We start from the raw sequence: 16718 nt of genomic DNA, 5'->3' as shown, positions 1-16718 counted from the left end.
AAGTCATTGTAAATTTGAACAAAAAAAATACTAAAATAAAAACATTAAAAAAATTTATAAGAAATTGAAAATATTATCAGAATAAAAAAATGGTTAAACCTAAAAAAAGAATTGATGACTACCAAGTGTTGAAAAAAGAACCCGTCCAGAAAGTACAAATGCAAGTCAAAGATAACGTGCGCACTTACGTCTTATCCTCATGTATATGTTGACCAATTATACAAACTCTATTGATCATTGCATCAACATTTCAAAGAGAATTTATGTGTTAAGAATTAACAATATCTAACGCACTCCCTTACATCATATATCATTGGACATCGACAATTGTGACTTTGTTCCTTTCACCCGAAATCTATAAATACACAACTCAATCTGAATTAAAACCATCAAAGTTAAGCAGAACAAAGAGAGCAACCAGAGAAAAGCATCAGAGAAAGAAAAAGTACCAGACATATAAGTTCACACAAAAATGGGTGAAAGTAATCATGTCATCCCTCTTCTTACACCTCACAGGATGGGGAAATTCAACATTTCCCACAGGTACTTTTTTACTTGCTTCTCAGAAACATGCAAATACATTGACATTTAAGTTACTTAAACTTCAATTCATTTGAATTTTCAGAATCGTTTTGGCACCACTATATAGAGCAAGAGCTTACAATAATGTTCCTCAGCCACATTCTATCCTATATTACTCTCAAAGAGCTACCAAGGGTGGTCTTCTCATTACTGAAGCTACCAGTATTTCACCCTCTTCTAAATAGTACGTAATTTCTATTTTCATTTACTACATATCTCATAAGTCTGATATTTTATTATTTTCTGTTGTGTTCAAAATTCATCTCATTTGATGATACTTGTCATTTGCATATATAGCCCAAACTCACCTGGTATATGGTCAAGAGAGCAAATTGAAGCATGGAAACCCGTTGTGGATGCTGTTCATGCCAAAGGTGGAATATTCTTCTGTCAGATTGTTCATGTTGGAAGGGCTTCAGAGGAAGGTACGTATATAATTAACTTCCCTCTATTATTTCTGCTTTACATTACAATTTCTTGGTCAATTTTATAGAATATAATCAATAAGATATTCATTCATTTTTTATGCACCCAGATGGGGAAGCTCCAGTTTCATCAACCAACAAGCCATTAAAATCTGGTAATGGCATGCAACCAAGAGCGTTAGAGACAGATGAAATTCCTTCTATTATCAATGACTTCAGAATTGCTGCAAGGAATGCTATGGAAGCAGGTATATTTTAAATTAGTATATATAAATCATAAATAACACAAGAGCTGAGTTGAGTTCCATATAAATACTATAATCATGAAGGTCTTGTTCAGTTTCTAACCACAAGTAGTAACGGTACAGGCTTTGATGGAGTTGAGATTCATGGAGCACATGGTTTTCTGATAGACCAGTTTTTGAAAGACCAAGTTAACGACAGAAGAGACAAGTATGGTGGATCATTGGAGAATCGGTGTCGCTTTGCATTAGAAGTTGTTGAAGCTGTTGTTGAAGAAATAGGAGCAGACAGACTTGGAGTGAGACTATCACCTTTTTCAGATTACAATGAATGTGTTGATTCGAAGCCTCAAGAACTGGGTCTCTACATGGCCCAATCTCTGAACAAACATGGTGTGGTGTACTTGCACATGGTTGAGCCAAGATGGAACATTTCTGGGGAGAATGTGGAAAGCCCTTACACTCTTGAACCAATGAAGAAGGCCTTTAATGGCACTTTCATTGTTGCAGGAGGCTATAACAGAGAAGAAGGGAACAAAGCTGTGACTGAGAACTACACAGATCTTGTTGCTTATGGTCGTTTGTTTTTGGCTAATCCAGATTTGCCTAAGAGATTTGAGGTTGATGCACCACTCAACAAATACAACAGAGACACCTTTTACACTCAAGATCCGATTGTTGGTTACACCGACTACCCTTATCTTGAAGCCACTGCTTAATAAGGTTATCACATCAAATATAAGTCAGGGTTTACTTTGTGGTTGAAGATTCGATGTTCAAATAATGTTGTTGATTAATCTGTATTTGCAGTTTTCATCCAATAATAAAATGTAAGAGAATAGTCAAGTACTTAATCATATAAATTTGCTATAAACTATCATTTTCTGACAAGTAAAAACTATAAATCTATACTCTCACTTTCCCAGCCTTAGAAAGTGACAAACTGTCAGAAAAGGTGTAAATTTGAAGACTTAACGCATTCCCTAACAAGCACTGAATTTTTAGTATAAAAACTTATTTGAAAATTCTCAAATAATTTTACCTTGTCTTTAATAACCCAACAAGAATCTTAGGGGAAAAGTAGCATGTGCATAGCCTACTAGTATGGTTCTATTTACAGTAAGATCAGTAGGAAAAACTTTTTCGAGTCTCTTTCCCTTTCTTTTTTCTTTTCTCTCTTTCCTTAATCCGAACAAGTAAGTTGTTCATCAGCATATATCCTTCTCTCCTCAAGTGCAAGTCTCTTGTGTAGTCCCCCTTGGTGACTAATAAATTCCAAAAACAAATCCCTCATATCACTAGCTCTCTTGAATTCTTCAGTTCCTGAGTGCAGAACCTTCAAATCGTTGCTTGCTCCACTCTTTCCTTTTCGTGATATACTCTGCCAAGATAAAATCATTAAGCCAACAAGTGAAGAAACATATCGAGAACTGCCATGGGTTACTATTAAGGATTCTAAAAATGGTGTGCAACTACTGTTGCACTAGTACTCTGCCACCTTGCTAACAATATCAGGGATCACAATTAGGGATGACCAAGTAGATCAAGACCTATGGATTGCCCTGTCAGCCCGTCTAAAACCATAGTGTAACATCGAAAAGAACCATAACCATATCTTTTCACTGCATTAGTGACTATAATTTAATTATATTTCTAATCGACGTAAGATGTTCAATTTAGAGTATTCAATATCTTAGGTGTGGAAATATATATTTACAAGTGATTCAATAAGATACCTTTGATATATGCCCCAATGTTCCTAATGATGATTTAATTTCTTTTAGTCCCACTAGCTTTTCAAGTATCACCCATGGCCTGGAAAAAAATAGTGAAGAGATTAATTCTAAAATAGTAAAAGTAAATACAAAATATTAATATATTCAGAATTTTGTAGCCATTGTAGTTAAAGAATTAACAAGCCCTGTTTCAACATTTAGAGATTCACACAGACATTTACTTTTCACAATTGAACCAACAATGAAAATTGATTGCTTATAGCTGCAAACATCATATTTAAGAAGTATACATACAGAAAACCTGCCACTTGAAGACGTTAACTTATGATGAAGTTGGGTTCATTCAGAAAGCCACACATCTCTTGAAACTCTTTTTCAGAATCCAATATATAATGGCTCCCTGGTATATACCTCCGATGACAAATTTGGAAAAATTAACACTCTAGCTGATATTGAAGTATGCCTTTGCAAGAACAGTGTAACTGTAAATGGACATAATTATCCATCGATATTTGCAATCAGTATCATAAACGCATTTTTTGCTCCTTCAAGATTCCGATCTTCAATGTCATCACAACTGACTATAAATCAAAGAAAATAACTGATTATAAACCAAATAAAAGAAGAAATTCGAAACCAAATTATTAAGAAGTGGACTTTAAACTTTATTCAAACCCATAAAACCGACTTGTAAAGTGAGGTTTGCACCTATTTACATACTCTAAATTGGTCTTATTTTTGGTCGATGTGAGACTTCTAACACAAATAAAACTGTATAAAATTTAGAAGATATTCCAATCTCTTTAGTCATACGAACATGTATAATGGTAGAGAAAAATTGAAACATAAGAATGTCGAATAAGCATTTAACAATGTCAAACAAGGTCTCCCAAGGATTTGAATCATTTAACTATAAAATTTAAAGCAGGACAGTAAGATCCCAAACTATAAGAAGTATTTAAAGAGAGGTACAAAAAATTAAATAAGGATTCACAAGAAAAACATTTCCCTGTCAGAAAAAACAAACATGGCTTACATTTTAAGTAGGAAGAGGCAGATAAACACAAAACTAGGAATGTCATATTGTTCATAATTCATGACCGTAGAAATGGATATAGATTACTATACATTTTAAGTAGGAAGAGACAGATAAACACAAACCTAGGAATGTCATATTGTTCAAAATTCATGACCATAGAAATGGATATAGATTACTGCAGACGTAACGTGAGAAAAGAGAAAAAAATGAAACAATGTTGCATTTGTATAAAGAAATTCATCAGGTTGAGAATTGTAGCAGACTCTTTGACAAAGACCTAAGATAGTGCACAAGTAAAGAGCAAAGAAAATTTAAATTAAAGAAAGTGAAGAAGATCAGATACACAAACAACCTAAATGAATAAAAACACAAGTTGTCAAGAATAGATAGATTACATTTTTCATTTCAAACCTAATAACAATCATTCCATTTAAGTTGTCTACAATCTAACCATAAAATAAATAGGCCAAGAGTTCATTTTTTAACCATATTATGAGTTGTATTGTAATTTTAACAATTTTACAATGGCAATGTGACAATGTGAAATTTACTTAAACACAGTCTTACATGTAACCAGTCATGTACAATTTGACACAATTTTGCACGCCTAGTAAGTAAAATCATATGATCCTAAATGTTTATCTGTAATTTTGACAGTTTATGATTTAGCCCTGACAGAACTAGACAGACACTCATACGAGGAGACCCATCAAAATATCTGGAAAACATGAAATGGATTTTGAAGCAAAACCCGGTGAGTCAAACCTAATTCTACTCTTACACAGAAACAAACCATCATGTGAAAATACTTTGGCAGCAGACTTCTTAGCATGTCGTTTTTTCTGTTGAGTTATATGATGTAAGATATCATGTCAGGCTCTGAAAATACATTCAACAAGTTAGTGGAAAGTATCCATGATTACATAAAAGAAAAAAATAACATTTAGTATTTGCCTTTTCTATTAGTTCAAAATAACCAATCCCACAAGTAGTGCCTAAGCTTCTGTCCCCTTCTGGTGTCATTTCCATGCTAGAAACTCCCTTTAATGCTGAAACAGAAGGAAAACAAATCGATTTTCCCCTTTGCCATCTCCAGAAACGAAATCAATACAGGATCTAACTCTCCTTCAGATTGAACTATGCAGATATCCTCAATTGTTGTAGCAGTTAGATTTCCCTCTTTTGGCCCACTCAACCAGAGAAGTATGAAGGTGCACAAGCATGATTTCTCTTTTTCTGTCAAAGAATGTTTTCTTTGTTTCACCTATGAAGGATACACAGGAAACAATTTAATTTAATTAAAAATGTAAAAGTTCATTGCATTATTCTCCCCAAACTAAGTAAGAGACTAACCCCATCCACGACGGCGTCGTAGAAGCGAAGGTCATCGTGGGCGAAGTGCTGACACGCGCAGACTCTGGTTCCTTTAGCGACTGAACCACACTCGCTATCTTGAAGCTGTTTAGACAGAGGTCTGAAGCGACTCTGGAAATGATGAAGCTGCTCACATTCTCCGGACTAAGAGGCTTCAAATGCATCGTAGCATTCTCTGGGGAAGTCGAAACACCACACTATCAGCATCTCTCCCTCCAACGAAAAACACGTCCCATGTACCACGCGCCGTCTCTGTAGCTTCTAAATTCCATCCTGTAATCGTTTTCTTTAGCCATCACACTTTCTGTCGCAGAATCCCGAGCAGTTTCTTAAGGGTGTGTTTCGCAGAGAGTGCGTGGAAATTACATATTTTCATGAATAATAATATTGTAATTCAATTTTAAATTTTAATATTTTTAAATTATTATTTTATACTACTAAAATAATCAAAATTAAAAAATAATTAAAATTAATAAAAATAAAGTCAAAATATTATTGTTCTGCTCTCACGTACATATTTAACAAAAATATAATTCAAACAAAAATATAATTAAAAAATATGTGCTTTATGATAAATATTCTTAGTTAACATATAATTCAACAAAAAAAATGTAATAAATTCTAACAAAATATAATATTCTTTTATTAGATCGAAAACTTTTTTATTGATGAACAACAAAAGTTTATTATACCTATTAAAGCGAGTAAAAGAATTATTAAAATTAGTTTACTTATATCTAACTATTTTATAATCTTATTATAATATTATATTAAAAAATACTTTTGTTTATTTAAATATCCATATTATTAGAATAGGGGTCTTTTTCAATAAAATATAAAAATTCTTAGATGATGTTTCTTATTTCTGTAAACTCAATATTTACGTTTAATTTAACCCAAATTAATTCAATCCATCTCTACTTAAAGTCATGGTGAGAGTAAATGATGGATTAAGTAATTCGACAAAAAGAGTTAAGTTTTGTTAGATTATATCCAAAATTAAAAGTATTATTTTATTAATTAATTAATATATTTAAAGACACGTGTTAGTATGATAAAAACAAAATATGGTTGGAAGTTAATTTGGTTGTAAAATGAAAAAAAAAATAACAAGTCATGTGTTTTAATACTAAAAAAAGTAATATAAATAAAAATTAATATTAGTAAATAATAAGAAATTTGAAGAGTTAATTTGACTTTTGTTATCATCGTGATCATGTCTGGTATGAACGTTTTAGTCTTGGTATGGTGAAAATATTGTGTTAAAGAAAATATCATATTATTATTCTTTCTAATATGAACTATTATATAAGAAATTTGCATTAATTTTAAAATAAAATATTAATTAAAAAGTGGATAAACATGATAAAATTACAAAATCATGTAGCGAAAACTAAATAGAGGGATAAAACAATATAATCATCCGAATAACATAAAAATAAAGTGATATAAACTCAATTAAAAAACCAAAAATGTTTAATAAGTATTCAATAAAACAAATTTTGGACTTCAAATTTAATTAAGTTTATAATATATTAACTTTTTCAAAACAAAATATCGTATTTGGCTTTGAACCTTATATCTAATGCATGTGAATTTTTGCATATGAATTTTTACACGAGAAAATGTGAGAAAATGTAAGAATTAGATTATTTTGATTTACATCTTCTTTATCCAAATTTCAATAAGTATAAAATATAACATCAATGATCATCTTTAGTTATAATAAATTGTTGTACGTTATGACTTTGTGTTTTTTTTTAATGAATGTCACTTAAAAACGTACTCAAGTATTAAAATGACAACTACATCATCATATTCATGAGTAAATCCTCAAAGAATGATTTATAACTTATGCTACTACTATAATCATCATTAATTCATTAAGAAAGATATTTAAAAATTAAGTATAATCATACACATCAATCATATGATCATCATTCATACATAGATAAGTGTTTAATGTTGTAATTCTTCAAACCATTTTCCTCTAAACCAATTCATTGAAATCACTTGTTCCATGTGTTTGGGGTCAATTTTTTTGGTATTGAGATTATTTACTTCACTTACCTTGTTAAAGTTTGGTATTGAGATTGTTCCACATCTGCAATGTAACTGGTCCACGTGGCAAATTTTTTTATTTTTTAAAAAAAATTAAAAAAAAAAATTAAAAAATCGAGGAACTGATACGTGATCCCATTTAACGTTGTTATTGTACCACTCACGAAAAGGACTACATTGAGATTAAATATCCAAAATAGGAAACAAATTAAGATGAAAAAAAAAATAGAGGGACCAAATTGAGATTTTGCTACGAAAATATGGACGAAAGACATGATTAAACCTATTAGTAAAGATGTATTGGTAAATTTTTAAAACCTCATAAGTTTTCGTGTAAATTTCTATTGTATTATAGATACAAAAGACATATCCTATATAATTAAAAAAAATTTAATTGTTTAAAATATTTTTATTTATTTTTACTATTGCATTTTTATATACTTTGAATTTGTTTAAAATTATTAATTTATCTTTATCCAATATAGACTTTTTTTAATGATTAAAAGATATTTCAACATCAAGTATGTTGAGATAGTATTGTAAAACAAAGTTAATCATTGTAATTTAGAGTTTTTTCAATTTTTTGTTTTTAAAAGTGTGACATCCCATTTAAATAGAATAATTCTACTGAATTAAAACATCACATAGATATAGAAATAAATAGAGCAACCAGAAGAATACATACTTAAGGAATTCACTCCTATAGTCATCCATAAACATTGCTTGGAAATAAACTTAAGTGAAGCCACAATGCCTTAAACCAAACATAAGACCAAAGAGATTTAACATTTTTTCAAAAGAGGTTGCTCCTAGAGCAAGAAAGTTCATAAAGGTTCTAGGGCCAAGACATCTCTCCTAAGAGCCACAAGAAACGGGTCCAGCTAAACAGCACCGCTGCCCCCATCAGATCTACCATTAGGATTTGCCCCATCTGCTCCCACCAATAAGGTGATCATCGCAAAAGAGATAACAAGACAAGAACACAAAGAACAAAAGGGTAAGCTAGTAAAAATATTTTTAACATATTATAAAGCATGTACAAGACAAAGCAGATTATTAACAATTAACTCGTAAACATTCAAATCATGTGAGGGCAGACAAAATGCAAGTTACTATGACTCGATATCCGGATCATACTCTTGATATAGAATTCTAAAGGAAGTATGCACCTATGTTGGTTTCTAAACTCTGCAGAGTCTAAACGCAAGGGGTTATCACCCAATGTGACGCCCTGACTACTATACTAAATAAATTATTATTTGATAAAAAGATGTGGAATTAATTAATTTTTTTTTCCATAAGATTATCCTTGAGAGAACATAACTTCATATTCATATATATATTTTACATCTTTATAATTGTTCACGAAATATTACAAAAATATATATTTGTAAAATATTAAGAGTTCTACATTAGAATAGAAGATTATCTATATTTTTAATATCTCCTAAACATATTAATAGAAATCATCCATGAGTCAATCTTCAGAAGATCCACCAATAATACCCCGAACAACTCTCACTGAACAGGTTCCTCTTCTGCTCATGCGACAGGTACATATGAAAGAAAAATATGAAAGGAGTGAGGTCTTTATAAGCCTTAAATATCAATCTTAATAAACTCAACAAACAATGCAGACATCGGGGGCCTAGATTTGGACCTACAACCACAAAACTTAATCTTGTTTTACCAGACATATGGATCCATATTTCACTTCTGATGATCCAATCTGAACATCAAAAGTTACTTTGGGAAGTGATTAGGTAGTTGAGTATTTCTCATAAAACATTGGTACAATCATAATTATTTCTTTCTCGAGAATATTAGCCATTCATCGGCTCACAAAAGAGATATATACTCACTACCTAACCTTGGCGATGCCGAGCAGGTATCGGATAGTCCCAAGTTTGGCCTATGAATATCCTAGTCCAGGGCGCTATTCTGAACTATCCAGATATTCACCTACTTGGTAAAACTTCCTTAGACCCCACCATGGTCCCTGCCTTTCATCCCGCAGTGTACCAAACTGTGACTTCCCAAATACAAATACTTTGACACTGGTTTAATCTCAACTTATTGAAACCAGACTTAACTCTTACTTAACTGACATACTCTTGGATATTTTCAAAGGTCATAAAATGTGATGACTATCAAGTCATGTCATTGTATAAACTATACACAAAGAATATAAAACAACGATAAAATGTACATGAAATTTTCTTCTATCAAGCTCACTGAATAAAATAATATTTACTTTCACTTCACTTTTTTTTTAATCATAAGATAATGATAAAATAAGAATCAAAGCAAGAACTTTAAATAAATAATTAGGTAAGGATTATAACATTATAAATAAATAAAATAACAAAAATATAAATTAAACGGGACCAGTGCGTAACTGGAGATATATTTATTGAAATAAATAAATGGGACCAGTGTATAACTGGAGATAAAATAAAATAAATAAACAGGATCAGTGTGTAACTCGAGATAAATAAAATAAAATAAATAAATAGGACCAGTGCGTAACTGGAGCTAAATAAAATAAAATAAATAAGTAGGACCAGTGCGTAATTGGAGATAAATAAAATAAAATAAATAAATAGGACCAGTGCGTAACTGGAGATAAATAAAAAATAAAATAAATAAATAGGATCAATGCGTAACTAAAGATTAAATAAAAAAATAAAATAAATAAATAGGACCAGTGCGTAACTGGAGATAAAAATAAAATAAAATAAATAAATAGGACCAGTGCGTAACTGGAGATAAATAAATAAAATAAATAAGTAGGACCAGTGCGTAACTGGAGATAAATAAAATAAAATAAATAAACAGGATCAGTGCGTAACTCGAGATAAATAAAATAAAATAAATAAATAGGATCAGTGCGTAACTGGAGATAAATAAAATAAAATAAATAAGTAGGACCAGTGCGTAATTGGAGATAAATAAAATAAAATAAATAAATAGGACCAGTGCGTAACTGGAGATAAATAAAAAATAAAATAAATAAATAGGATCAATGCGTAACTAAAGATTAAATAAAAAAATAAAATAAATAAATAGGACCAGTGCGTAACTGGAGATAAATAAAATAAAATAAATAAATAGGACCAGTGCGTAACTGGAGATAAATAAAATAAAATAAATAAATAGGACCAGTGCGTAACTGGAGATAAATAAAAAATAAAATAAATAAATAGGATCAGTGCGTAACTAAAGATTAAATAAAAAAATAAAATAAATAAATAGGATCAATACATATTTGGAGATTAATAAAATAAATAAACAAACAGGATCAGTATATAATTGGAGATTAAATAAAATAAATATAAGAGGATAATAAATGAAAATAAGTTAAATGAAAGTAAAAAGAATAATATATGAGTCAAAATAAATAAAAGATTAATATAAAACCCATGAGCTTATCAAGATTAATATATAAGAGCTTAACCTCACTCCCCCTTACCTTATTGATTGAAGGGCACAATAATATTTTGAAGAGGACTAGGATCTCTTTGAATCTTTGCTCTAAACTTTCTTACCCTATTTTTCTTTTTCCCTCTCTACTTTCTCTTTCTCTTTCTCTTTCTTCTTTCTCTTTCTCTCTCTTCTTTCTCTCTCTCCTTCCTTTCTCTTTCTCTTTTTCTTTCTCCTTCTTTCTCCTTTCTCTTTCACTTTCCCGTAACTTCATTTCATATGTGTATATATATATAAGCCAAGCCACCATGCATGTGCTAAAGTCATCATTAGTGTCATTAATTAAGAGATAATGTTTATCTCTTCTTATCCTTTTTTTTTCTTCTTTCTTATCTTTTCTCATGTTCTTCTTATCTTCTTCTTCTTATTTTTTTTTTTCCTTATCTACTTATCTCTTTTGAAGTTTTTTTTTTTTAATACACACACCTATTTAATAATATTTTAATTAATATATTTTTACCTAATATATTTTTTTAAATATATATTTTTTATTAGTTTTGTTTTTTTTTCTTGTTGTTATTTTCAATAAGTAAAAACATGATAAAATATATTTTTTACTGTTTAAACTACATTATTAGTAAAAACATAAGATTTTCTAATTGCTTTATTTAAATAAATAATACAGTTTATTAAAAAAAAAAGGATGTTACATTTCTCCCCTCCTTTTAGGAATTTCGTCCCCGAAATTCACGTGGTTGCAAAAAGATAGGGATACATCTCTCTCATATTACTTTCTAATTCCCAAGTTGCATCACCTTCATCTTGTTGACTCCACAATACCTTTACCAAAGGTATGTCCTTTCCTCGAAGTTGTTTAATCCTTCGATCTCCAATCCTTACAGGAAGTACATCATAAGTAAGGTTTTCTCGTATTTGTACTATATTAGGTTCTATCACATGAAAAGGGTCATGAATATATTTACGAAGTTGAGACACATGAAAAACATTATGAAGTTTTGAAAGGTTTGGAGGTAAAGCAATTTGATATGCGACAGAACCAATTCTTTTAAGGATTTGATAAGGACCTATGAATTTAGGTGTAAGTTTTCTAGATTTGAGAGCTCTACCAACCCCAGTTACAGGTGTAACTTTCAAGAAAACATGATCTCCTTCTTCAAACTCAAGGGGTTTCCTTCGTTTATCATAGTAACTTTTCTGCCTATCTTGAGAAGTTTTCATCTTTTCCCTGATCATTTTAATCTTCTCAGTTGCTTGTTGAATTACCTCTGGACCCAAAACTAAGGAATTTCCATTCTCATACCAACACAACGGGGTTCTACACCTTCTCCCATATAGAGCCTCATATGGAGCCATTCCTATGCTTGAGTGGAAACTGTTGTTATAAGTGAACTCTATAAGTGGTAGAAATTTCTCCCAACTTTCAGTTTGTTCTAAAACACAGGCTCTCAACAAGTCTTCTAAAGATTGGATAGTCCTTTCTGATTGTCCATCAGTTTGAGGGTGATAAGCTGAACTGAGCCTAACTTTTGTTCCCAAGGCTTTTTGTAAGCTATCCCAAAATCTAGATGTGAAACGAGGGTCTCTATCAGAAATTATACTAGAAGGTACTCCATGCAGCTTGATAATTTCTTTTATGTACAAATGAGCTAACTTTTCTAAGGAAAATCTAATGTTAATAGGTAGAAAGTGAGCAGATTTTGTTAACCTATCCACAATGACCCAAATTGCATCATGACCTGACACAGTCTTTGGTAAACCTGTCACAAAATCCATGGATATGCTTTCCCATTTCCATTCTGGGACATCTAAGGATTGTAGTTCCCCATAAGGCTTTCTATGTTCAACTTTTGTTTTCTGACACACTAGACAACGTGCAACAAACTCCACCACTTCTTTCTTCATCCCAGACCACCAAAACATTTTCTTTAAGTCTTGATACATCTTTGTAGTACCCGGATGAATACTTAAGCTACTCTTATGAGCTTCCTCCATTATCAACTTTCTCAACTCTTCTTTTGCAGGTATGCAAATTCTATCTCTAAACTTAATGATTCCATTTGAATCTTTGTGGAATTCAGATTCCTTTCCTTCAACTTTTGCTATCAATTTTTCTTGCAAAAATTGATCTCTTTCTTGAGCTCTCTTTATTTCTTCTAAGAATTCACTTGATATTTTTAACATTCCTAAGTATATGCTATTGGGTCTAAGTTTTACAGCTAAGTTCAAGTCTCTAAATGATTCTATCAAATCCAATTCTTTCACCATCATCATGGATGCATGTATAGACTTTCGACTCAAAGCATCCGCAACAACATTTGCTTTCCCAGGGTGATATTGCAACTCAAAGTCGTAATCCTTAAGAAATTCCATCCATCTACGTTGTCTCATGTTTAGCTCTTTTTGATCAAAAAGGTATTTCAAACTTTTATGGTCACTAAAAACTTCAAACCTTGCTCCATACAAGTAATGTCTCCATATTTTCAATGCAAACACCACTGCAGCTAATTCTAAATCATGTGTAGGATAATTAAGCTCATGTTGCTTGAGTTGTCGTGAAGCATAAGCTACAACTTTTCTTTCTTGCATCAACACACATCCTAATCCTTGTCCACATGCATCACAATATACCTCAAAATTTTTTGTAGGGTCAGGAAGGATTAAAACAGGTGCAGTTGTTAATTTTTTCTTCAATTCTTGAAAACTAAACTCACATGCTTCATTCCATTCGAAAGGTTTTCCCTTACGTGTTAACTTAGTCAAAGGCAATGCTAATTTAGAAAATCCTTCAATGAATTTTCTATAGTAGCCTGTTAATCCTAAGAAACTACGTATTTCTGTGATATTCTTTGGTTGTTCTCAAAGCAATACCGCTTGAACCTTTGAGGGGTCAACTGCAATGCCATTTTGTGATATCACATGACCCAAAAATTGAACTTCTCTCAACCAGAATTCACACTTTGACCATTTTCCATACAATTGTCTCTCTCTTAGAATTTGTAACACAATCCTCAAATGCCTCTCATGTTCTTCATGATTTTTGGAATAAATTAAAATGTCGTCAATGAAAACAACCACAAATTTATCCAAAAATTCATGAAAAATACGGTTCATATAATCCATAAAAATGGCAGGAGCATTGGTCACACCAAAAGGCATTACCAAGTACTCATAATGACCGTATCTTGTCCTAAAAGCTGTCTTTTGAATATCTTCCGCCTTGACTCGAATATGATGATAACCAGATTTTAAGTCAATTTTGGAATATACCACAGCTCCTCTCAATTGATCCATCAAATCATCAATCCTTGGTAGAGGGTATTTGTTTTTAATGGTGATTTTGTTAAGCTGACGATAATCCACACACAACCTCATTGTGCCATCCTTTTTCTTGACTAACAATACTGGTGCACCCCAGGGAGAAACACTAGGTCTAATGAATTGTTTATCCAACAATTCTTCTATTTGTTTTTTCAACTCTGTTAACTCTAGAGGTGACATCCTATAAGGGGCTATAGACACAGGTCTTGATCCTGGTACCAAGTCTATAGTGAATTCTATTTCTCTTTGTGGAGGTAACCCAGGAAGATCCTCAGGAAAAACATCAAGATACTCACAAACAACAGGAAACTTATTAATGTCTGGAATTTCCTTGACTTTTAAAGAAGTTAAGATCATGTATACTTGAGATCCTTTTGGGATTTCATTGTGATTGGTAGTACTCTCTTTTAATTCCTTTGAGTCAAAAACTTCACCTATGTGTGATTCAAAAATTAAAGTCTTATCGTGACAGTTTAGGAGAACATGGTTGGAAGATAACCAGTCCATTCCAAGAACAATATCCAAATGAGACAAGGGTAGACATATAAGATTTACAGAAAAACTTCTATTGCCTATACAAATATGACAATTTGTGCATGCAAGTGAAGTTGTGACTGGAACATTGGTAGGATTAGACATAGTTAAATCATATGGTAATAAAGAGACAGGTAACTTTAAATGTTTGACACATTCATATGATATGAAAGAATGAGTAGCACCTGAATCATATAGCACATTAACGAGGTGACCATTTATGATGCATTTACCTTGGATTAGATCTTCAGATTGAACAGCTTCAGTACCATTCATCGTGAAGACTCTCCCAGTTGTCTTTGGTCTTCCAAGTTGATTCTTTCCTCTGTTGATGCTTCCTCCACTTCCTTGCTCCTTAATTAACTCTTTGCATTCATTACGATAATGACCCAACTTCCCACAATTGAAGCAAGTTACAGTCCTTGTGGTGCAGTTTCTTGACAGATGAGGTCCTCCACAGTGGAAACATTTGATATGGTTGGTTATACCTGAATTATTGGCAGCAGAGGAATGTCTTTGTCCTGAAGAATTCCACGAAGCATGAGATGGACGTTGGTAAGGTTTCTTATTATTAAAATCATTTCTTTTGTGCCTCAAAGGCCCTCCTTGCCTCCATTGAGTTTGTCTTGCCTTAGTATCATCCTCATAAATCCTACAACGGTTTACAAGAGTGGGAAAGGAAGAAATCTCTAAATAACCAACTGCTTGTTTAATATCAGGTCTCAGTCCACTTTCAAACTTAGAACAACGAGAACGTTCATCAACTCTATCATGAAAGTAAGGACAAAACTTTGACAACTCGTCAAACTTTGCTGCATATTCTCCTACAGACATGATTCCTTGACGAAGATTAAGGAATTCAACTTCTTTCCTCCTCCGAAGATCCTCTGGAAAATATTTTTCTAGAAACTTTTGTTTAAAGACTTCCCAATTAATTTCTCTCCCTTCATCCTCCAATTGTTGTTTTGTAAATCTCCACCAGTTTTCAGCTTCTTCAACGAGCATAAATGTAGCAAATGTGACTCTATTTGCATCTGCACACGTCATTGCGATGAAAATTTTCTCAATTTCTGCTATCCATGATTGAGCACCTTCAGGATTAAATCCCCCTTTAAATTTTTGTGGATTATTCCTGCGAAAGGTTTCTAATCCTTGATTTTCTATGGGTTTAACATTTTGTTTTTGGCTCATATTTTCCAGGACAATTGTCATTCTTTCCAACAACTCATTGGTAATGTTTGGTCCGTTATCCATCTTTTCCTGAAAGAATGAACAATTTCCTTAGTTTTCTTTAGATTTTTTTTTAACTATTGTTAAAACTTATCCTTACTACAAGTATTAATTGTTGTTATTACTTACTTTTATTAGTCTACTTATCTTGCATTTCTCTTTTACAAGAAAAATGTATAAACAAACAACTTGCACCTCTACTTACTAGTAGAGACTACAAACATGGAAGACACCATACCCAAGGTCTTGACAGAAGGAACTGCTCTAATACCACTCAATGTGACGCCCTGACTACTATACTAAATAAATTATTATTTGATAAAAAGATGTGGAATTAATTAATTTTTTTTTCCATAAGATTATCCTTGAGAGAACATAACTTCATATTCATATATATATTTTACATCTTTATAATTGTTCACGAAATATTACAAAAATATATATTTGTAAAATATTAAGAGTTCTACATTAGAATAGAAGATTATCTATATTTTTAATATCTCCTAAACATATTAATAGAAATCATCCATGAGTCAATCTTCAGAAGATCCACCAATAATACCCCGAACAACTCTCACTGAATAGGTTCCTCTTCTGCTCATGCGACAGGTACATATGAAAGAAAAATATGAAAGGAGTGAGGTCTTTATAAGCCTTAAATATCAATCTTAATAAACTCAACAAACAATGCAGACACCGGGGGCCTAGATTTGGACCTACAACCACAAAACTT

At 31.7% G+C, this 16718-nt stretch overlaps 1 protein-coding gene and 1 pseudogene across 2 annotated transcripts; one reads left to right on the top strand and one right to left on the bottom strand.

Annotated features, from left to right (window-relative positions):
* The first annotated feature begins 381 nt into the window (after positions 1-381).
* LOC114168323 (putative 12-oxophytodienoate reductase 11) lies at positions 382-2123 on the top strand. Its single transcript, XM_028053097.2, has 5 exons — positions 382-543; positions 626-766; positions 880-1007; positions 1118-1255; positions 1376-2123. Exons 1-5 carry the CDS (start codon positions 473-475, stop codon positions 1966-1968), a joined length of 1071 nt encoding a protein of 356 aa, XP_027908898.2. The 5' UTR covers positions 382-472; the 3' UTR covers positions 1969-2123.
* Positions 2124-2234: 111 nt separating this feature from the next.
* On the bottom strand, positions 2235-5694 carry LOC114168506 (uncharacterized; annotated as a pseudogene). The gene is made up of 6 exons (XR_014986626.1): positions 5378-5694; positions 4979-5288; positions 4818-4866; positions 3287-3566; positions 2986-3064; positions 2235-2630 (listed from the first exon to the last, which is right to left on the bottom strand). The product of XR_014986626.1 is annotated as an uncharacterized LOC114168506 (transcript).
* Positions 5695-16718: the final 11024 nt, after the last annotated feature.

Source organism: Vigna unguiculata, chromosome 11, assembly GCF_037176805.1.
Source record: "Vigna unguiculata cultivar grain cowpea cultivar isolate G323 ecotype 2 chromosome 11, ASM3717680v1, whole genome shotgun sequence".
In the NCBI taxonomy this organism is placed as follows: domain Eukaryota; kingdom Viridiplantae; phylum Streptophyta; class Magnoliopsida; order Fabales; family Fabaceae; genus Vigna; species Vigna unguiculata.
Note: the sequence above shows the minus strand (reverse complement) of the source record. Positions and strands in the feature narration are given on the sequence as shown.

Excerpts from the sequence above, each read along its gene's own strand:
- LOC114168323 (XM_028053097.2), top strand. The coding sequence starts at position 473 with ATGGGTGAAAGTAATCATGTCATCCCTCTTCTTACACCTCACAGGATG. Across the intron at positions 544-625 it reads AAATTCAACATTTCCCACAG|AATCGTTTTGGCACCACTAT; the intron begins GTACTTTTTTAC and ends TTGAATTTTCAG. Across the intron at positions 1,008-1,117 it reads TGGAAGGGCTTCAGAGGAAG|ATGGGGAAGCTCCAGTTTCA; the intron begins GTACGTATATAA and ends TTATGCACCCAG.